General features: G+C 37.7%; 2 protein-coding genes across 10 annotated transcripts in view; one reads left to right on the top strand and one right to left on the bottom strand.

Annotated features, from left to right (window-relative positions):
• LOC126377826 (membrane-associated guanylate kinase, WW and PDZ domain-containing protein 1) overlaps positions 1–9365 on the bottom strand; it is a 33040-nt gene extending 23675 nt beyond the window's left edge. For 4 of the 5 annotated variants that reach the window (XM_050025750.1, XM_050025751.1, XM_050025752.1 and 1 more), the window contains exons 1-5: positions 8289–9365; positions 5454–5653; positions 3413–3522; positions 2103–2202; positions 487–618 (exon numbers count right to left, since the gene is read on the bottom strand). In XM_050025750.1, the coding sequence (XP_049881707.1) occupies positions 487–618; positions 2103–2202; positions 3413–3522; positions 5454–5653; positions 8289–8500 (754 nt within the window). In that variant the 5' untranslated portion in view covers positions 8501–9365. Of the gene's footprint in view, positions 1–486; positions 619–2102; positions 2203–3412; positions 3523–5453; positions 5654–6783; positions 6881–8288 lie in introns of those variants that run through there. The other variant, XM_050025753.1, reaches the window with a different exon arrangement.
• A 2547-nt stretch (positions 9366–11912) lies between these two features.
• LOC126377833 (filamin-A) overlaps positions 11913–22634 on the top strand; it is a 96472-nt gene continuing 85750 nt past the window's right edge. For 2 of the 5 annotated variants that reach the window (XM_050025780.1, XM_050025781.1), the window contains exon 1: positions 11913–12210. The gene's annotated coding sequence lies outside the window, so the exon portion shown is untranslated. Of the gene's footprint in view, positions 12308–22634 lie in introns of all 5 variants that reach the window. The other 3 variants (XM_050025782.1, XM_050025783.1, XM_050025784.1) reach the window with 2 other exon arrangements.

A 22634-nucleotide genomic window follows, 5' to 3' on the forward strand; every position in this document is an offset into this window, starting at 1 on the left:
AATCTATGACTGCCATAGACAAAACAAAATTGATCATAGACCTCTTTGAGACTATTGCAGATTGTAACAAAGGGAAAGGGAATAGATATGTGATTTTATTAAATGTTAAACAAATTAAAAATACTTCTGAATAATAATAATAGATAAATTGACAAAAATAAAATACTTAGTAATAAATTAAATTATGAATGACTTTTTAGTTATTTGAAGAACGGGAATTCTGCAATCCAATCTAGCTAGTTATTTTTACTGTAAAAACCAAATTATGATTGTAAACTTGTTATTTTTATTTTAATGCATGACCGAGTCCAACTCACTTTTATGACACACTGCATTCCCCTCGTAACAGGGTTCATGTACTGTTCTACCTATGTAAAACATAGTATTTAAGATCTGTATTGTACAAGATCGCAATAAATATATACAATGAACAGGCGGTGACTCGCCACTCACTGGATCTAGCCCACGCTTATTATTATTACTGACCCCGTACAAGATGCAGCACGACCTCAGTCCCCGGCGTGATGGACTGGAATATCTGCGCCACCTGCGCGTGCGACAGGCCGCGCACGCCGCGCGGCCCCACGCCCACTAGCACGTCGCCCGGGCGGAGGGCACCTGGGACATGACAAACAATTACAATTTATACAGGGTGTTAGTGACATCGTAACCAATACTGAGGGGGATGATTCAGACCATGACCAGTTTACTTTTGCGACGGAAAATTTCACTTGATTTCAACTCAGAATCATCCCTCAAAGTTTTCGTTACTATGTCACTTACACCCTGTATAAACATTTACAATTTATGTAGGGTGTTAGTGACATCGTAACGAAAACTTGAAGGATTGATATCAAGTGAAATTTTCCGTCGCAAAAGTAAAAAAATATATGAATTTTGCGACGGAAAATTCCACTTGATATTAACTGTATAATTAGAAAAACAAGAGTCAGTGTCACAAGTAATCAGTAAGTAGTAAGTTTGTACCCGCAATCTTTCAATTTCAATCTTTATATTTTTCCTCGCCTTATAAGCGTTAAGGCAGCTATTTACCATGTACCTAGTTAAGTGTCTTTTGTAATTATTTCTTTTTATTTTGTATATTTGTATTTGTAATCGAACACGGACCTCCAGATCGTGAACCAACGCTCGTTCGGAAGGCACGTTAAGCCGGTGTTCCCGGGCTGCTAGCTCAAAACCCCCACCAACCCGCACCGGAACACCGTCGTGAAGAATGCTCCATACCCTACATTGATTGAAGGAAGGGCTGTGCCCAGCAGTGGGATATGTATGGTAATCAACACATCTTAAGACTTATGTATGAAAAGTGTCTACAAGTTGTCTTCTGATTACTTGCGGCTCTGCTCAACGTATTAAAGATTACGGGCGTGAATTTATGTATGTATGTATAAATAAATGAATCTTCATTTTTTAAGACACTTAAACACTTCTAAACACGAAATGACTTATGAATAATTAACAAAAATTATGCTATTTACCAACCCCATCAGCACCAATCCGCACTGGGCCCGCGTGGTTGTTTAAGGCCCGATCTCCCTATCCATCCATAGGGAAGGCCCGTGCCCCAGCAGTGGGGACGATAATGGGCTGGTGATGATGATGCTATTTACTGCACTCGTCAAAAAACCCGTCCCTGACTAATCCGGGCGAAGGTGCCTATTACACTAGCCGCATTTTCTCGCTGTACAGCAATGGACAACCTTTGCGCCAAGAACAATCCGGCACGGGGGTCATCTCCACTCTCTCACGACGCCCGATTTCCGCTATATTTTTTTTAGTATCGCTACCCCAACAACCCGTCGTCTCAACAGCAAAATGTAGCGACCTTCTTAATCCCTATATTTCTCCCGCTTCCTATGAGCAGCGAACTCAGCCGCGGCGCCAGCCGAAGCGACCGTGCGACGAAGATGCGACGCTGCAAAAGTGTTAACACACGTCGCATCCCACAGGAGACATCTGCCCTTCTCCTACGGCACCAGGGTCATACCGTCGTGAACGTCTCAACGGCTAAGACCCGGAGGTTCCGAGACCAGGGCCCGGCGGACGATTTCGTTTAATGTATAAATTATAAAAAGGCTCACCGTCTACCCAGGCAGGGCTATGTGGTACAATGCTGCGGATTTGTAGGTACCCTTCAGTCTCGGGGATGCCTTCTGCACCGATTAGCGTGAATCCTAAACCCTGAAATAATCGTAAAATACTGGTGCTAACTCCTGTAGACACCATCTAATTTTATTTTAAGTTATATCTGTCATTTTCTTATCCGCCGAAAAGGAAAGGGACGGGTAATCGACAAGCATAGAATTTATGGAACACACGTCAATTTTAAGCACAAATCTAAAACAACCCTATAAAAAAATTACATTGGCAAATAACCTGACAGAATGAAGTTCACAGCACACGTCAAACGGTGTGCATACCAGCGAGGTACCTTTTACATTCGCCAGGTTATTCATTCATTTACTCATTCTTCCTAAAATTAAGAGCTGTCAATCATCCGTCACATTCCTTTTCGGCGGATAAGAAAATGACAGGTATAACTTAAAGTAAGATTAGGTGTCTGCAGGGATCGGGGCCAACACATCGGGGACATTTGTGTTAAATATATTACTTCTTCTCTTATGTGAGTTGTAAGGTCAATGACCGACCTTATCAACCCTGGTCAGGGTTACTATTGAGCCGCCAAAGGCCCCTGACATAGGTCATGTAACGACTACATAGTTAGGCAATTAGTAATTCAAAACACGGATCATCTTACTTCCGGACAATCGGGTGATCAGCCTGCAATGTTCGAGATCCCAAAGTGATTTATGTGATTATGTCATAGAATAAGGAATAATACTACGTATAGCAGCCTCCGTGGTCTAGTGGTTAGAGCGTTAGGCTCACGATCTGGAGGTCCGGGTTCGATTTCCGATGGGGACATTGTCGAAATCACTTTGTGAGACTGTCCTTTGTTTAATAAGGACTTTTCAGGCTTGAATCACCTGATTGTCCGAAAAAGTAAGATGATTCCGTGCTTCGGAGGGCACGTTAAGCCGTTGGTCCCGGCTATTAGTCGTAAAAAACACCTCCACCAACCCGCAGTGGAGCAGCGTGGTGGAGTATGCTCCATACCCCCTCCGGTTGATTGAGGGGAGGCCTGTGCCCAGCAGTGGGACGTATATAGGCAGTTTATGATACTACGTATAGAACGGCAACTCTCCGCTCCCCACCAGCTTCTGATCTAGGTTTACCTCATCCCCCCTCGAACATAGTTTAGACTTGAATCGTATGGTGTCAGAAGTCACACACACAGATGCGCGAGTATGATAATGTCAATGTGTAATGTCTGTGTTAAACGAGGTTGTTTGTATGAAGTGTCCGGGGTGATTATGTCCCCAATGCTTACCTGAGTCCCTTTAGTGAGTGTGAGGGTGAACCTTTCCCCTCTTAATTCCCCCGTCGGCGTTGCACCATTAGGCTGGCTGTTTCCTCCGTTCTCTGCCGCCATCTTCTCCGCTACAACAATACAATACAAATTACTTTATTGCAACAAAACTTATTGCTTATCTAACGAGTATATGACAGGTATTAATAATTAGGAAGACTCCCTAGTCTTGACATTTAGCAAAGTTGCAAACAGTTCAATAATGTCAAAGATAAATTATGGATTGTTAATCTAGAAATAACAGCCAGTCTAAGATGATCAAAAATAGGCTAGATCAAACTAGTCAAATCAGTTACTTTTTCTAATCGTCAAAACACGAAATTACTATGGAATTTATTCCTCGAAGTTTTAAATATAATCGACAACAGCGCCACTACCGGTGGATAATGTTACTAATTTTACGATATGATTTTCTTGGCTATTATTTTGGCTATTTATTTATTTATTCTATCTATCTATCATGAAATAATCATGCATTTAGTTGCTCATATCGTTAAACGTTTTGTGTTCATTGATTTGGCCAAACTACATCATGATGTGGCCAACGTGTGATATTCTATTTCATGAAATGTTCGAGCACTTCATGAAATAATCAATTCTAAGATCTGGCCTCGACATATACATTGTTTATAGTTAGAATAAGTTCATAATAAAGGCGTACATCTGTCTATCTATCATCATTTATGATCATTTCTTACTTAGATAACAGTATCCATGTAACAGATAAGTGGAAGTAATAACCGGCAGAGTGAAAGCATAGAGAAGTTGCTTATGCGTCTATAGTCGACAAGGCGTAAATAATGTATTACTGGCTGCTAGTATGGTCTATTGACTTCGATAATCAATGTTCGCCTTATTAGTTAATTAATCTAACAAAAAATAGACACACGAATGTGGTATGGGATAATAGTCATCTAAATAAAAATACGTTTTTTTCCAAAGAAACAAACTGACAGAACTCCAAGAATTTTTATTTTTCTAAATTGAAATTCAAAATTCAAAAATATCTTTATTCAGTAGGTAACATAGTTACACTTTGAATCGTCAATTTTTACATAACGAACGTCTCATCCACCTAAAACTACTGCAGCTTCTCACAACCTGTAAATTAATGACATATTCGATACAGAGAGTAAAAAGTTTGCGCTATCAAAAACACGGAGGCGGTGTAGTTTTTATCACGAAAATCACCCAATAAGAGAATGAAACGGAGATGGCGGAGAAGCTCACGTGAAGCTTACTTTATGTAAAAAAGCCTATTATAAGATTAATGATTACCTAAATGATAAAAATGTCTGGTATTGAATGTGTTCCTCTAGTTATTAAATAACTTGTAATGCATTGATTTAAAAGATGTGTTGCTGTTGCAGTTTCTTGTCATTTCTTCTCCTCAGCCATAACACCTTGCGAAATGACGTAAATTCAAAAATGTTACATTGACCTTCAACAAGTTTATCCATGATAATTACGTTGAATAAATGATTCTGATTCTGATGGAAAAACGTGTCGCGCGCGATAACTGAAGTCCACGAAGACGACGTGGGCGCTAAACTAGTGTAGACGGCGATATGGCTCACTACCTATCACATTGGTCTAACAAAAACATAGAGCAATTGGGTCGTGTACTTGGTTGAAGATAAATTACGAAATTCTGATTACTAAATAAAAACAGATCTAAAACTAACGAAAAACATTTTCTTTTTTGTATTTAACTTATTAATGAATTTTAATCAAGAAAAACGTAATAATAAGTACAACATTTTATTACTTCTTCGTGTTTTGACGTTTAATAAAAAGTAACTGATTTGACTATACGCCTATACGGACCTCCGCGGAGAAAGCTCGGTGAAGCGTGGGTACTTAGTTCATTTTGCGATGGATGTACCTCTGACTACCCCGAATTGGGATATTGTCGTGATAATTTGTTGTGTATGTATGCTGGTAAACTAGTCAACCATATGGGGGAAATGCTATCAAGCTGTCGTCAATAAGATGTTCTTACCTCGCAGTCTTCTAGCCTGTAACACTGGGTTTTCATATTGAGTCCGTCTGTTGATATGGTCAACATAGTACGAGCCGTAGCGTTCATCTGTCACTCGCTCCCAGCCGTAGGGCAGTTCGTCTTCCCCACATTCACCGAGGGAGTGCTTCCGGACTCTCGCTAAACGTGGATCCAGCCAGTGCGATGTCCCAGTGTTGTGGCTGGAAGATAATAATAATTATGAGATTATAAATAACATTAACAATTTGATGAATTCGACTTCACATCTAATAAAAGGTTATAAATAAATAAATATGGGTTTACCCCTATTTACATACATATATAAACTCGCGCCTATTTCCCACCGGGGTAAGCAGAGACTATAGAATTCCATTTGCTTCGATCCTGACACACTTCTCTTGTTTCCTCCACATTCATCAATCACTTTTTACACGCACGCCGGTTCAGAGTAGATCGTATTAAATCTTTTCTAAGGACATCTTTACCCCTATTTCACGGGACTTAAACATAGCTGGCAAGGAGAGGGTGTGCTATACACATCTGAGTGCCGTATAAACAATCTAAATTAATTAGAAAATATTATATAGTGTGGTGTGGGTTGTGATGTCTTGATCCATGAAAACAACATGTGTCAGGGTTACCATTGAACCTTTAGACCCTTGACAGGGCTCATGTGAGAACTGTCTAAGTAAATAGTAAGTAGGACAAATGGCTTACTTAGCCTTCTGAAGCACAAAATTATCTTTTAACAGATATGTGTTTGGGTTGCAACTGAAATAGGGTATTTGACTAGGTCAAAGATAAATTATAAAATGCTAATCTAGAAATACAAGCCAGTATAAGATGATCAAAGATCAATCACATTTTACTCTTTGACTTATTTGCGAATTTTATTTATGAATTAAGTAACAGTGAGTACGACATCTGACCGTTTTTATTCATGACACCCCAAGACAGTACTTCTATACAACACACACACACACACACACACACACACACACACACACAAATTACAATTAGTGTTAAAAAATTACAACACTATCTACTAGTTATTGCTGTTATTATGGACAAACATACAAAGTTACCTCTGCTTTGTGTAATTGAGGAAATAAAATAGTATCTTTTATATAAAATTGGTTCGTAGCACCTGATATGAATTGGCAACCCGCAGTCACTCCTGACATTGTTCCAAGATGGATATAATGAGTCATGTATATGATATGAAAACAAATTACATGATTTTGTTAATACTTAATCTTGTAATGTTATGAATAAAGTTCAATAACAGTTCGGTAACTCTTAATCTGAATCTTTCAACAATATGACATACCTGTTATTACATCTCAAATCAAAGCAAGATAGCATGATCATTATTACTAACTACACAACTAAAGTTAAACACAATTAGTCTTACATTTAGTACTTTTAAATTCACTATAATTATTAATTTTCTACACTAAGTATCTTTGTGAAATCACCTCAGAAGAATTTCTCAGTGTTTACACAATAAGAAGTAGGAGAAAACTGAACTAGCATGTACAATGTTGCTATAATTAGAAATAAGAATAATATTTATACTAAACCGTGAAGAGTTGTAGACAATAACATTAACAATGTTAGGATTCTGCATAAAATCACTGGCAAGTGAATAATAAAAGAATGCTTAGAAGAAAAAAACATAATAATCATTGAAGTTTAAAAGAATGTGGCAACATTAAAACATATTAAGATGTCTCGGATGCATGAATGAGTATAGATGACTCTATGAAACATTGTGATTTTCTATTCATTTTATCACTTGAATGGTTTCAGATGAAATCACATAAACTTCTTTAGCATTGTGTTGGATAAAAGAAAAACCTTAGAAAGTTCTATGCCACTCAGATATCATTCTAGGTATTGTACATTTAACTTGGCTAGCTTTATTGTGTGCCATGTAATCGGATCTTTATGCCGGAGCTCAGTTTTTCTAGCCACATCTGGGCCACTTCAACAATAAGAAAGGATTGACATAATGGATGTTGCTGTGCCTGGTTATGGCTTGGACATCATGATGTCGATTCTAAGGGTCCCTTTATATTTAGGTATTCTAAGTGACATATTTTATATGTAGGTATGTATCTTTGTATAGGTGTATGATAAATGATGATAATGTTAACAAGATATTGAATTATGTACAAAAAACTTACAAGCAAAAGTTCACCTTAGTGTTATAGCCAGATGTAGATCTATCTAGATAAGACAAACTAATACTAAACAAGGAAAATTTAATAACTATACAGATTTTCCTCGTGTATGACTCAAGTGATCAAACATATGAATCTAGATTTTAAATGGACATTTAAGGGTAAAGTCAGGTGGGGGAAGAGAAACATACTATATTAAATTTTTTGTTTTGGATGCTCTAGAAAGTGAATTTTATATCACACAATATCTTTATTTATATCATAACATACCTCCTTGTATAAGCTTTTAATGTAAGTTAATAGTTTCTATAGTAACACAAAAACACAGAATACAGAACAGAACACAGTACAGAATTATCTCTCGAAACTTTAAATAAGTGTAAACGTTCCTCTGCCCCCATGCATTTAATCAAGCAACCACAGCATAAAAGTCTACAGATTACAAGTTATGGTCGGTAGTTTCTCTTACCCCGGCATTCCTCTTCCCCTACCTGACCTTATAAAAGCTTTAAAAAAAAACTCGTTTAACCTATCATCAACTACTTACATCAAAAAGTAATGGAAATAAAGGTTAATAAGGGTGTACTTTATGGTAGTGTTATTTGTTATGTTTATTTATGTGCAATAAAGAATTTTAAATTGTACTTACTCAATAAAATAAGCTTCCCCAGAGGGGGTGAATGCCTTCTCCCACATTGGAGGCAATGGTCCTAGGTTGTATTCATCTTCATCTCTCTTCAATCCCTGGTCACCCACTCTCACACCAACCACAGACCCACCCACAGTCCCCGCAGTCCCAGAACTATGTGTTGATATACCAGCCGAAGATAGCCTGTCTGAATCCATTGAATTTTGGGCCATTGCTACACTTATTTACACAGTTTTATATACATTTTACAGAAAAAGATTTATAATTCACTCAAAACTTTTCTGGTTTTTCACAAGTTTCCCGCCGACAGAACAAAAATCTCAAAACTTTCAGAAATGGAATAGCACTACTACACTTACAACTTGGCACAATAGGTGTAATGACCTTTTTTTACCATGAAGGTTCTATGCGAAAGTTTATCTTTGCACTTTACTCATCGTTGTGGCATTCCATAGAAACAAAACAATCGACGTGCTTGTCCACGAATGACTCATTTTGGGGTCTGATGACTCTTCATTCGAAACTTGTTGGGTCGTGTTATTTCTACCTGGCTTGCGACGATAAATTCTACGTAATAACAGGATTTTATCATAACGAACTGTTTCATAATCACGATGCACTCATACGTCGCAATCACTGCACTGCAGGTGCATTTATAACGAACTCTAGCGTTAATGAAAACAACACTTAATTCCCACGTTCTAGCGTCAATCGTAACGGTAAATCTGATAACAGGAACTCAGTTCCGATTTGAGGACATGTAAATAAGATATCAAGTTCACTTTCTCACATAAACAGGTAAATTCTTCAGTTTTTGAAAGTGGGTGCAACAAGTGTAGGCATTTGGTTTGGTACAGCTGTTTGTTTATAGATAGGTAGATATGTAAGGTCGTTCATCTTTAATCAAATTAACAACACCTGCCAGTTATTATCACCACATTTTGCAACTAATCACGTTTTAAAGATTATCTTCTATTTATGATATCACACAAATACACTCTAATGAAAGAATTATGTATGTTTTATGATAAAATTCTTGAAATAAACTTCAACCAACAGCCAACTTTTGAGCGTAAATTAGTGTCAGTGTTACCACATTAATATTCAACAATCTACTAATAAATACCATTAGTTCCGCATTATTCTGAATTAAAAATTTGTATATATAATTTGTACGTAAAATATTTTCTACATGTTATATATTTAATATAACATAACATTGAACATAACAATAAATCATACAATCATTACCTACTTTGCCCTAATCCTAGTATTATATTTTTACTATAGAAACAAACAAATAACGGGTAGCGCTACCTAGTGGCGAGTAGAAGAAATATTACTGCTGTCGCCCTCTTTCGTTTAATAGCAAAACTTGTTTAATAGAGATAGATGTTTATAATTTCAGTAGTTTCATTAGCCATGCGTACCGGATACTTGTTATAGTATCTCATCGTTGATACTTTGTTGATTCTAACCAATTTTGACAAGATTCCAAAATCATTTTTTTGCAGTGTCATCAGCCAAATACCTTTCGTCATTATCTTCGTCACTTTGCACCTACAAATTCATTAGGCACCTCGCAAGAAAAAAAAAAATGCGCAGATGTTTTTATTAGGCGCTTGGCAGAGATCCAATTAACTAGTTGGTTACTATGGGAAGGCTGCTACCGAAGTGGATATGAAAATGATTCATGAATAAAAAACTGCGTGTATCCTTAACATAGCAATTTTGGATAAGCTTGGATATAAATACCTACAAAAGAGTGATGAGTGCGTTTTGGTATGTTTTAACATTGTTAGAGGTATTTAAAGTTTATAACTTTTTGTACGTAGTAGAAAATTTTTACACCAAAATAAAGCTACATTATTTCTAAGCGCTAGGCTCCCTGTGTACCTATATTATGATAACCAAATTTGATCGAAGGACCCCCATACTCTCCGGTTACACTTCCGGTTTCTCGATGAAAAGGGAAGGATAGGGATCGCTAAAAAAATATCAAACCGACTCTTAAGATAATAATATAATCTCAACGCCCGAGTCTACTTTTAGATTTTTAATGGTTATTGCGTGGCTCAGGAGTTAAAGAAAACATTCTTTCTCTGTAGTGTGCGATAGCGTAAGTCATGCGTAAGTATAGTTTTCACGGTTTTATTATCTTAAAAAAGTCTCTCGTATGTCTCTTTCCATTTCCTCGTAGGTAACTATTCTCATTGATAGGTATATTGCAGGTGAATCAACTTATATTGGCCAAAAAATTAAGCATTTTATCTCGGGCTACCATCCCAAATACCTCCATCAACCCGCAGTGGCGCAGCGCGGTGGAGCCTGTGCCCTTTGCCTGTGCCTGGCCGTGAAATGTAATAGGCTGTGTATATGGCCCCGATTCCTGCAAACACCGCCTAATTTTATTTTAAGTTATATCCGTCATTTTCATACCCGTCGAAAAGGAAAGGGACGGATGATTCACAGCTCTTAATTTTAGGAAGAATGAGTAAATGAATGTGTCGGGTTATTGACTGATGTAAAATTTTTAGACGGTTGGTTTAGATTTGTGCTTAAAATTGACGTATGTTTCATAAATTTTATGCTTGTCAATTACCCGTCCCTTTCCTTTTCGGCGGATAAGAAAATGACAGATATAACTTAAAATAAAATTAGATGGTATTTACAGGAATTAGCACCAATGTTAAGCTAAATGCTACAATGACGACTTTCCAGGCTAAGTTCTCCAAAAACAATATAGAAGGTGTTGTATAGATTTAACGTGATAATTTGTCTATTTTCTCATTGCTCGGGTGTATTATAATTCAAAAATACAATGTAATGACAGAGGCATATATATATATAAAATAATTGTTGTTTGATATTTGAGTCAGATATTGTATAGAATTATGTTGCTACCTGTATTGCTTCTCTTTATTTGCCCGTATTCGCAATATTCATAATTACTTAGTTTATATAGCAAATGTAAATTGTTACTGGCAATAAATTTATTCTATTCTTTATTCTTCTTCTTCTTTATTTTGATAAGAATAATAATGGGTGGAAGATGTGTTGTGCCTGGGTTTAATAACAAGGGTCAACATTTATACTCAAAAACAAAGATAAAAGATGTAACGCGTGTTATCTATGAAAGAAAGTGAAACGAAGGCAACTCTGTACACCGCCATCTATATTTTTTGGGGAATGTAGTCTGCAAAGTCCCTAATCACCGCATTAGGTAAGTACCTACTTCAATTATTATAAAATACTAAAACTAAAAGAGTGGTCAAGAGGCTGACTTTTGCACATTTTTTTAAGTTTACGCGGTTATTATCATAATTAAAACACATACCATCGGGAGTCTCATATCCCTGATTTTAACGCGGTAAGAACTTGTATTATGTGTTTTAATTATGACTTTTGCACAGTTTTTTATATACCTAGCCTAATCTATTTGCTGGAGTAAAACATCAGCAAGTGAAATCTAGGTATCCTAGTTCTTGAATATCGCTGATGTCTTCGAGGAAAGTGCTATAATAAATTGATGTCATATTACCGAATACAAGTGAGGTAATGACGATCAGTCAAAGGGTATTTCGTTACCCGCCGGCTAGTGGCCAGCCCGCAAGACCGCCGCTACAGCTCTCTCAGTGAGTTATGACGTGCTCAGAAATACACACACCATTTTCACCCGTGCCACTAAATTTTATATCAAACCACGTGAAGCTTAGTCACGCATGTTCTCCGGCCGGGGACGCTACAGTGATAAAAATTCGCCCAGCCAATATCCAGACGCATAAATCCGCAATAATTATATAACAAGTCAAACTTCTTGTGATACCGCCAATATCAATTGACGCTCGCGACCAACTTGACTTTTCGCGCGCTTTCCCCGCCCGCCATCTTGAGATTGGGCGTTTTTTCGAGTTTTCCGGAAGTAAGTGCAAAGGATCTGTTTTTTACAAATCATTTTTTGTGCTCCTAAAATATATTTGCGAGTGTTGTGTGAGTGAATTTCTTTTCAATTTGCAACGGTAAGGAGTTTTTTGTTTTTCTGGAATATTTTTTAGAATTTTCTTTCGAATTTAGGTGTATGTATTGTGAAATAGTGATATTTAACAATTTGTTAAGCAAATGTACCGCAGCGTAGTAATGCGTTCCAGCGATTTGGCGAAATTGTTCGAGTGTGTTGAAGAGGCTAATTATTACCGAGAACATTAAATTGGGCTTGGCAGAAATGCTGGATTTCGTGCAAGTTTCTAGTGTATATTAAACGCCAGGCTCAGAATCGAGAATGTCACAGTGATGTAATCGGTTAGCGAAATCCTGCTATTTTGGGTTTCGTTATTTTAAATACCATCGTGATTTTTATAATTGTGTAGGTTGCATTCTGTTACATTAATGTGGCTTTTTATAGAGCGCGTAAACTGATCCGTACGTCATCGTCTTTAATTTGTGATCGCATATATTTTTTACGAGTTTAAAATAGCTTGTTATATTTTCATTAACTTTCATTAATGTACGAGTATGTTGCCTGCGCGCCGTTGGATATTATCACAGCCAATATAAATCCGTACACAAGAATGTAGGAAACACCGGTCAGATATAATTATTTCACTCCGAGATGTGCACGCAATAATTTAATTCCGTAGCACTGGCAAGTAATATTTCAGAAAGGAAAACTGGTTAATCATTATTTTGTTACACCTAGCAAGAGCTAAGGAAATGTCGATTGATTATTTTTAATGCACGCTAAGCCGTTAGTCGCAGGCTACTAGCCCAAATACCTCCACCAACCAGCAGTCGAGCAGCGTGGTGGAGTATGCTCCATACCCTCTCCCGTTGATTGAGGGGAGGTCTGTGCCCAGCAGTGGATCGTACCTATATAGGCTGTTTATGTTATGTTTATGTGTATGAGTTTCGTTCCGCTCCGTTCAGTACTTGTTATCTACGTTTTCAGTTAAATATTCGGATAATCTGGTGATTCAAGCCTTACGAAACAAAGGCAGTCTCATAAAGTGATTTCAACAATATCCCCAAAAGTAAGATTATTTAATGTTTTGAAGCCTCAGAAATAATGGTAAATGAGTAAAAGAGTAATTTCGCTATACGTACGGGACCCCGATACCGACCCCGCCTGGTGGTCGACGACTTCCCTCAATCAGCGCTTATCGATATCTACCCACTAGGGTCGATTAATTCTTTCAACTATTTTTCCTCTCAGACGTCGCCCTGGCCTGAGCCGAGGTTCGCGCCCAACTGGGCACCCTCAGTCTTTTGTCTTAAACGTTGTACCGGGTGAGAGCCTTCAGCGCTCCCCATTTGTCCGGCCAAGTAGTTAATGCCATCTGCGGTAAATCAACAATAAGTAACGTCAAAAAAAAGCCCTTAAGCCGCTGCTCCAGGATATTAGCTGCAAAACAGCTCCACCCATCCGCAGTGGAGCGTAGCGTGCTCCACTGGAGAAGCTTTCACCTGAGCGGAGGCTTATGCTTAAAAGTAGGACGTATATAAACTGTTTATGTTAAATATTCGGTAGTAGAACCATAATTTCTTACAAATATAAAAAACACTCTTAGTTGCTAATGAAGTAGACAGAGCTTAGGTATAATGTTATGAGAAGACCTCTTGAAGGCACATATAGACGCTGAACCAACCTTTTTGAAAATACTTCTATAAAACCTTAAAGTATGAGTGCTTTTCACAGTTGTCTAGACCATTATAGAGGGATACGGCTCTCCTATCACGTTGGTCTGACAGTAAGCTGTGAGGTGTGGGTACATAGTTCATCTTGCGATGGATGTACCGCTGATTATAGCCCAATTGGAAATGTAGTCGTGATATTATGGGCTATGTTATGTAAAAGGTGCGTTTACATTGATTTAAGTTTACGCGGTTATTATCATAATTAAAACACATAATAACGGGTTCTTACCGCGTTTAAATCAGGGATGTGAGACTCCTGTTTTTCGACACTGTTGCAAGTGCCATGATCACGGGATCATCCCGATGTGTTTTAAAAGTGCTTTTGCTTACAAAGACAATTAGTTACTGAATTCGACTTTATGAGTTTGAATTCATGTTTGGATCATAGGTAATTGATATCAAGTGGTTTCTAGGATATGTGCTTGCTGGCGAGATGTGGGTGCATATATTATACACCTCTACCTACCCTTTCAGGGATACATGCGTAATGCTTTGTATTGTGAACCATTTATTATCATCCTCCTGCTCTGTCCTACTCTATGTGGTGTCGGCACAACATATAAGCATTCCTATTCCATTCTTTCTGTCAGTCATCTCAGTACTCACACCTTTCACACACATATCCTTCTTTACACAATCCATCCACACTTTCTTGGGTCGTTCCCTACCTCTATATCCATCCACATTCATATTCATCACTTTCCTCGTAATATGCCTTTCATCCCTTCTCATCGCAAGTCTATACCGTGCTAACCTGTTATGAACCGTATGGTGCCAGGAATTCTGTCCATAGTCTATTGTCTATCATGTGACAAAGAACGAACCAAATCTCTCCGTCGTCATACACCAAACATGCACCAAAGCGATACTAAGTACAGTCATGAGCAATATCCATGTATCCACTTTAGGACTTTGTCGCACTAACATATTTGAAATTTAGTGAGACTTACAGTTCTATTTGTCAAAAATGTTAATGTGACATGGTACCAAAGTGTATACATATTAATGCTCGTGACCGTACTTACATCGCAATATTATGTTTTATCTAATTAATTTTAGATCTATTTTCGTTTGTTTCTATCTGCCTCCTTGATTAACTACCATGCAAAATGGGGCAAGGATGAGTTTTACTGGGTTGTGGCGAGTCGCGGCGCGTTCTAAAATGTTCGTCCACATAATTAATGATAGTTTCTGCGAAACTATAGTGGCCTAATTATCTATTAGTTTACATCGGCGTCGGGGCCCGCGGCAGTTTTAAAGAAAACTACATTGAAAAACTGAGGTCCAATTTGGAGTCTCCAGTAAAATTAAATGAAGGATTTCTTCTGATTTGGATGATGACAGTAAAATGAAAAGAAGGATTTAATTATACATTGTTTTAAACGCGGTAAGAACCCGTTATTATGTGTTTTAATTAAGGATTTAATTGATTAAACAGCTTCATTCGTCTTCGTAGGGCTCACGTTCTGAAGATCCGGGTTCGATTCTCGATGGGGAGGGCAAAAGTATGGAACTGAAAAAATTAAAAAGAAACACTAAAATTTTCATGAATTTTCCGGACAGGAAATCCCACTTGATATCAACTCAGAATCATGATCTGAGTAATCCCCCTCAGTATTCGTTACGTCACGTCGCCTGAAGAGCCCCCTTTTGGATTCTATATTTGAGTGTTGCGTTTTACTAATAATACAATGTAAATGCACTGAAATCTACGATAATTGTTTCGTTTTAACTACTATGTACTGATCTAGTGCCAAAACCATTTTCTTAGCTATTTGCTAACTGTTAGCATACTTGTGGCTTACAGTTTAATCCTTGCCAATATACCTATTTTTGAATTACGTTTGAACAATACAAACTACGCCTGCAATCCTGAAAGGGTTGAGCAGATACGCAAGTAATCAGACAACTCGCACTCTTTTTTTTATTGTGACTTATTGTAGATTTCAAAGTCCAGGCTCAAGGTCTGCCAAAGAGCGATTGAGCGTAGTGTGTTAGGTGTCAAACGAATTTGACGAGTCCGAAACACAACACTGCGTTCAAAAACGGGAATCGCTGATGTGGGAAGAAAAGCGGCCAAACTCAAATGGGATTGGGCCGGACATGTTTGTCGCATGCACCCTGAGCGGTGGGCACGGATCGTCACGCACAGTACAGGCGTCGTGGCAGACCTCGTAAGAGATGGCGTGACGACTTGGACGCTTGCCGGAGGGACTGGCCGGAGTACGCACAGGACCGCGAAAAATGGAAAGAGGAAGGGGAGGCCTTTGTCCAGCAGTGGGATCTTGTAGGCTAGATTAGATTAGATTAGATTGTAGATTTGCCGCAGATGGCATTAACTACTTGGCCCGACAAATGGGGAGCGCTGAAGGCTATCACCCGGTACAACGTTTAAAACACAACTTGCAGCCTCGATTCAAAGTGTAACTACTACTAACATAACATAAGCACACGACTATATCCCAAGAGGGGTAGTCAGAGGTACATCAATCGCAAAAACTAAGTACCCACACCCCACCGCGCTTTCTGTTATATCAACGTGATGTTACCTACTGAATAAAGATATTTCGAATTAAAGACCAATATTATTAAGATGTTCACTCATCTCTTCCTCCACTAGTCTCGGTTTCAGCTGAGCATTTTGGTATTGAGGGTCTGAAATATCGTACTACTCGTATTCGGACCCTAAATTTTTGTTAGTTTGCGATAATCATCATCATCATCATCAGCCCATTAACGTCCCCACTCCTGGGGCACGGGCCTTCCCTATGGATGATGGGTAGGGAGATCGGGCCTTAAACCATCACGCGGGCCCAGTGCGGATTGATGGTTATTAACAACTGCTAATGCAGCCGGGACCAACGGCTTAACGTGCCTTCCGAAGCACGGAGGAGCTCGAGATGAAAACTTTTCTTTTTTTTTGTGGTCACCCATCCAATGACCGGCCTTTTCGAAAGTTGCTTTACTTCAACAATCGCAGACCGAGCGCGTTAACCGCTGCGCCACCGAGCTCCTCGATAATAATACACCAAAATATTACTATTTGTCGGTTTTAAAACAATATTCCTCTATCAGTTTTCCTGTAGTAGCGCATAACTTTTGTATCGAAAACTGGTCACCTTAAGTTGTCATTTACGTCCTTAAGAATAAGAATAAGAATAAAATAAATTTATTTATTTACTTTACTCACTGTAGAGCATATTATACTGCCAACATAATAATTTGAAAATGATGACGTCATGTCGTACTGGAGTAAAGTCGTGATAAGGTCGAGGCGCCTATGAATACCGATTTTGAGTTGAGTTCGAGGAACGCCTTGAGGTCACCTCAACTGAGGACGGGAACGAGGAAGGTTGGAGTTAACATCTTAAAATATCTAGTATAAAATTCCGACCAAAAATAAGTACTCAATTATTATGACAAAAGGTTAAAAATGCCCATAAAAAGCAAAAAATAACTTATCCCACATATGCTTGCAAGCAAACTGAGCGTGTAACATTCCTATCACACTTAACAAACGACCTGATGACCTTGAAGACCAGAACCGATTTCCACTAAACATAACTAAGAACACTCTCGACTGATATACCTACCTTTCAAACAAAAAAAACCGCATTAAAATCGGATCATCCGTTTGGGAGCTACGATGCCACAGACAGACACATACACATTTACACAGACACGTCAAACTTATAACACCCCGTCGTTTTTGCGTCGGGGGTTAAAAACTAAAACAGACCGACTAAACAGTATGAAACAAGAAAATAGGAATATTTAGTAACACCTTATTTGCTAAAGTCAAACAGGTGGTTTAGAAGTTAGGTTGGAACAGACGTACATACACACATACATATATACATACGCAACTGTCAAACACATAACCCTCCTTTTTGCTTCGCCGAAGTCGGGTAAAAATACGGATGTGAGATCGCTAATTCTTGCACACCGGAAAACAATGGTTTTCTAATAAAATATATTTATTGCTCAACAAAAAATGTTATACGAAAATTATTGACAATCAAATTGTGCATAAAATCTGTACTGTGCATTTTACGACTTGTATCATCCTTATGGCAGACAAAGATCTTTACGAGTTAATTGGACAAATGTTCTATGACAAACAATAAACCGTTTGGCAATAGTACCTTGTCACAATCAAGTTGAAATTTATGATCACTTATGTAAAGAAGCCTCCGTGGTCTTGTGGTTAGAGCGTTAGGCTCACGATCTGGAGGTCCGGGTTCGATTCCCGATGGGGACATTGTCGAAATCACTTTGTGAGACTTTCCTTTGTTTGGTAAGGACTTTTCAGGCTTGAATCACCTGATTGTCCGAAAAAGTAAGATGATTCCGTGCTTCGGAGGGCACGTTAAGCCGTTGGTCTCGGCTATTAGCCGTAAAAACACCTCCGCCAACCCGCATTGGAGCAGCGTGGTGGAGTATGCTCCATATACCCCTCCGGTTGATTGAGGGGAGGCCTGTGCCCAGCAGTGGGACGTATATAGGCTGTTTATGTTGTGTATGTATGTAAAGAGTTTGTGAGAGGGTAGTCTGTGTCATGAAAGAAGTCTCGCGTCCAATCATGGTATAAGAAAACCAGGTATGCTCAATCCTATGACAAGCCGCCATTGTTGGCCCATTGATGACGCAAATGTGACGATGTGCGATGTGCGATGTGCAAATGTGTGTGTGTGTGTGTGTGATGTGAGTGTGTGTGTGTGTGTGTGTGAATGTGAAAAATGTGACGTAAGTACCATTAAATTGGTATCTCCAACATTCCAAGAATGTAAATTTTATTATTGAATATTAAGCGAATTACTGACTCATGTATTTAATTACTTACTATTACTTGTCAAATATATAAAAATCATTAAAACTGTGTGTGTGTCATTAAGCATTCTCCGTGCTACTTTTTTAGGGAAATTAGGGCAGTGGTTTCCCTCTTGCCTTCCGCTCAATAATCAATTAATAATCTTTTGCTAAAAGTTCAAAATTTCCTTGCAAAGTAAATATAAAAACATTGGTCGTGGGCAATTTATTTTTTATGAAATGGCAACGCTCGCTCGATCCTCGCTAGTGTGAACGCGGCTTTAGATATTCAATTGAATACACTAAAACCACTTTCTCCAAAAATACCCTGTTCCCAGCTTTTCCTCTGCCAGCCATTTCCACCTCATTTGCTAGGTTCAGTGTAAAACAAACACTATTTCACAGTACACATTAATTCTAATCTCGCCATGTGTAAATCAAAAGTTGTCGGCTTGACGTGGTGCTTGTTTATCCTGGCTGAGCTAGCCCCTGATTTATGTCCTACCCTCGTTATTTGAAAGTCTAGACTCAGCCCAGGAATTATATTGCGTTAATTGAGGCGTTAGGAAAGGTTAAAGGTTGGTGACGAAACGGGGAGACCTTCCTCACGTCGTGACGCGGAACGTGTTATATCGAAAGCTATTTAGCGAGCGAAATTACTTCATCAGAAAATCAGAATCATTTATTCAACGTAATTATCATGGATAAACTTGATGAAGGTCAATGTAACATTTTTGAATTTACGTCTTTTCGCAAGGTGTTATGGCTGAGGAGAAGAAATGACAAGAAACTACAACAGCAACACATCTTTTAAATCAATGAGGGTACATTACAAGTTATTGAATAACTAGAGGAACACATTCAATACCAGACATTTTTATCATTTAGGTAATCATTAATCTTATAATTAAAGATGACCAACTCAGTATTAATGTACAATAAAGAGTAAAAGTACACAAAATAGACTAGTTTCCAACTAGTCAAATCAGTTACTTTCTAAAGAAATTAAAAAAATCTTTCTTTTTTTTTATAAAAAAGATAAAGATTTTTATTGTGCATAAACGTCAAAACACGAAATTAATTTCGGAATTAATTTGAAGAGGAAACGTCATAGAAAAACGTGATATAATATCGGACTTGTTACGTTTTTGTTGATTAAAACTCATAAATAAGTTAATTAGAAAAAAGAAAATGTTTTAGATCTGTCTTTATTTACTAATCAGAATTTCATATTTTATCTTGAACTATAAAATCCTTACTTAACTTCCCCGTTGCTATGCGCCATATAATCAACAAACTTAAGCAACAGAAAGCAACTAGTCAAATCAGTTACTTTTTATTAAACGTTAAAACACGAATTTAATCACATTCGGATATGATTTTTGTTAACAAAACCCATTAAAACCTCGCGAAAAGTGGTCTCAATTTTTAGCAGATTCAATTCAATTTGAATTTCATTTTTTTAATGAGAGAATGTGATTTTTAAACAAAAGGTGCTTACGTGGTTTTCAATATAAGGTGACAATAAACGATACTTATCAATTTTAAAACAGCGTAAGCACTCCCTTTCAACTGTCAGCCAAAGTTTAATTCTATCGTTCTAATTGGAGATGACAACATATTTTTCAGTAAAAACATCAATGGAGTGTTAAAAATAACATGTTAGGGTGTGTGTCTAATTAATGTGTTTGTTGGTGTTTTTATAATTATATATATATATAGTGTTTTATATGAGCTGGTCAGTAAGGAATGTGGTGTGGGCGCCATTCTATTGGAAGCTAAAATTAAAAAGTAATTCATCTAAACGTAAATTAAAAATATTAAATTGACGTAGCTAGTGATGTCACGAATATTCGTATTCGCATATATTCGCAGTTGCAATATGTGGTCGATTTGAGAAAAAACCGGTAAAAAAAAATCAAAACACCCTTAAAACCTACATTTCTAGACACTACTACTTTACAAAAAATTGCATAAATTCTGAAATTTTTAGAAAGTAGTCGATGTGGGAAGTAGACATTTTGGGAGTTGTCCTTTTGGGAAGTACTTATTGGGAAAGTGGACGATTTGGGAGAGTGGTCATTTTGGGAGTTGCCGTTTTGGGAAGTAGACGATTTGGGACAGTGGTCCTCTTGGGAAGTAGACCTTTTGGACCGATGTATTCGCAAAATGAAAGTCAGAAAATATACTATAAATTGGAGAAAATTGTAAAATTTGACATAGATACATACATACATAAACTCACGCCCGTAATCCCTAATGGGGTGGGCAGAGCCACAAGTAATCAAAGACAACTTGCAGCCACTGTTGATACGATGTCGTAAGCTGGATATGATGAACCTTATGGTGATAAGGGATCAGCCTATCGCCCATAACATTAGTCCATCATGTTAGAGGACACAGTCCCTCTGTCGGTTTTTACGACATGCCCGGGAAGACAAGCAGCTGAACGTTTTCTATTTTAAATTTGACACTATGACATTTTATTACATTTGTAATAGTAATACTGTAAAGAAAAGCATGTAGGAAATATCCGACTCCGGCTTGTTATAATCGGGGAGTCTTCAAGGGTAGACTGAATAAGCATTTGCTAGGTAAGCGTGATCCACCTTAGACCACATAGTCACTTACCATCAGGTAAGATGGTGGAAGAAATAAAAAATGTCATCACTCGTCACTAATTTAAGAGCCACGCTCTTGTCGGTGTAGCATTCTCCACTCTTGTCTATCAAAGGCCAATTCCTTCACTTCCTTTTAAGACACGACGTTCGCCTTCTCTTTAATCTGTTGCATGTAAGCTCTTCTTGGTCTTCCCTTCCTCTCTTTCCTTGTAGCTTCCCTTCTATGATGTTTTTAATTATGAGATTAAACGAACTTACCTGTAAGTGAAGTTCTATCTCAATTATACGAAGCTCCTTGTTCGAGAGGTTTTTAACAGTGTAGTCTACGTCTTATGCTCCAGCATCGTCACAATTTTCAAAGCTCATATCCAAAGCTAAAAAAAAAAAGTTAGTTTCCCGCTTCCGAGCGCACCTGTCAACTAATGTCATTATGTTTAAAGCATGTTTCATGGACAACTCCATCACCTGTGCAAGCTTTAGGGCGGGATATTAAAATTGAAGGGAGGGAGTCCTCTCGAACAAGGAGCTTCGTATAATTGAGATAGAACTTCACTTACAGGTAAGTTCGTTTAATCTCATAATTATACTCGCTCCTTGTTCGAGAGGTTTTTAACAGTGTAGATGTTCAAAGTTTAGTTGGGAATGAAACATTTAAATTGAAACGAGTACCAATAATATGATTATTCATTAATGAATAAAGTACATACATTGTTATCACAAAAGCTAATTAAGCTGCCCATGACTTTAATCCCAATAAAGGCAGTCAGAGGCACAGCCGTCTCCTGATAAACTCAGCGCTGCGTTCCACCAAACGTTTTGATATTATCATGTAAAAAACAATAAGAATAATAACTGTTCGCTAAACAAGTTTCACCAGTTCTCAAGAATGGAATCGATATTATGTATGTTATATATGGTTATACTATACTGTACTAGAATAGATACATAGTTCTAAATAATAAAGTTGAAGTTGAGCAAGTACATTAAATACCTATTTCACATTACTATCAATTTCACAACAAAATAACTACACAAGAATAAATTTCTGATGGAGCTCAACATCAAGATTGGCTATAAGAGCCTCACAGGGACCTCACCATAGAGCACATTTCCGAAGCTCTTGAACAACAACGATAGTTATAGTCGAAAGGACTGTGAGACTTCATCATATAGTATAACACTCATTTTTCATTGGCACACCAAGGGCTACAATAATTATCAAAGT

This window comes from Pectinophora gossypiella, chromosome 24, assembly GCF_024362695.1.
Source record: "Pectinophora gossypiella chromosome 24, ilPecGoss1.1, whole genome shotgun sequence".
Lineage (NCBI taxonomy): Eukaryota > Metazoa > Arthropoda > Insecta > Lepidoptera > Gelechiidae > Pectinophora > Pectinophora gossypiella.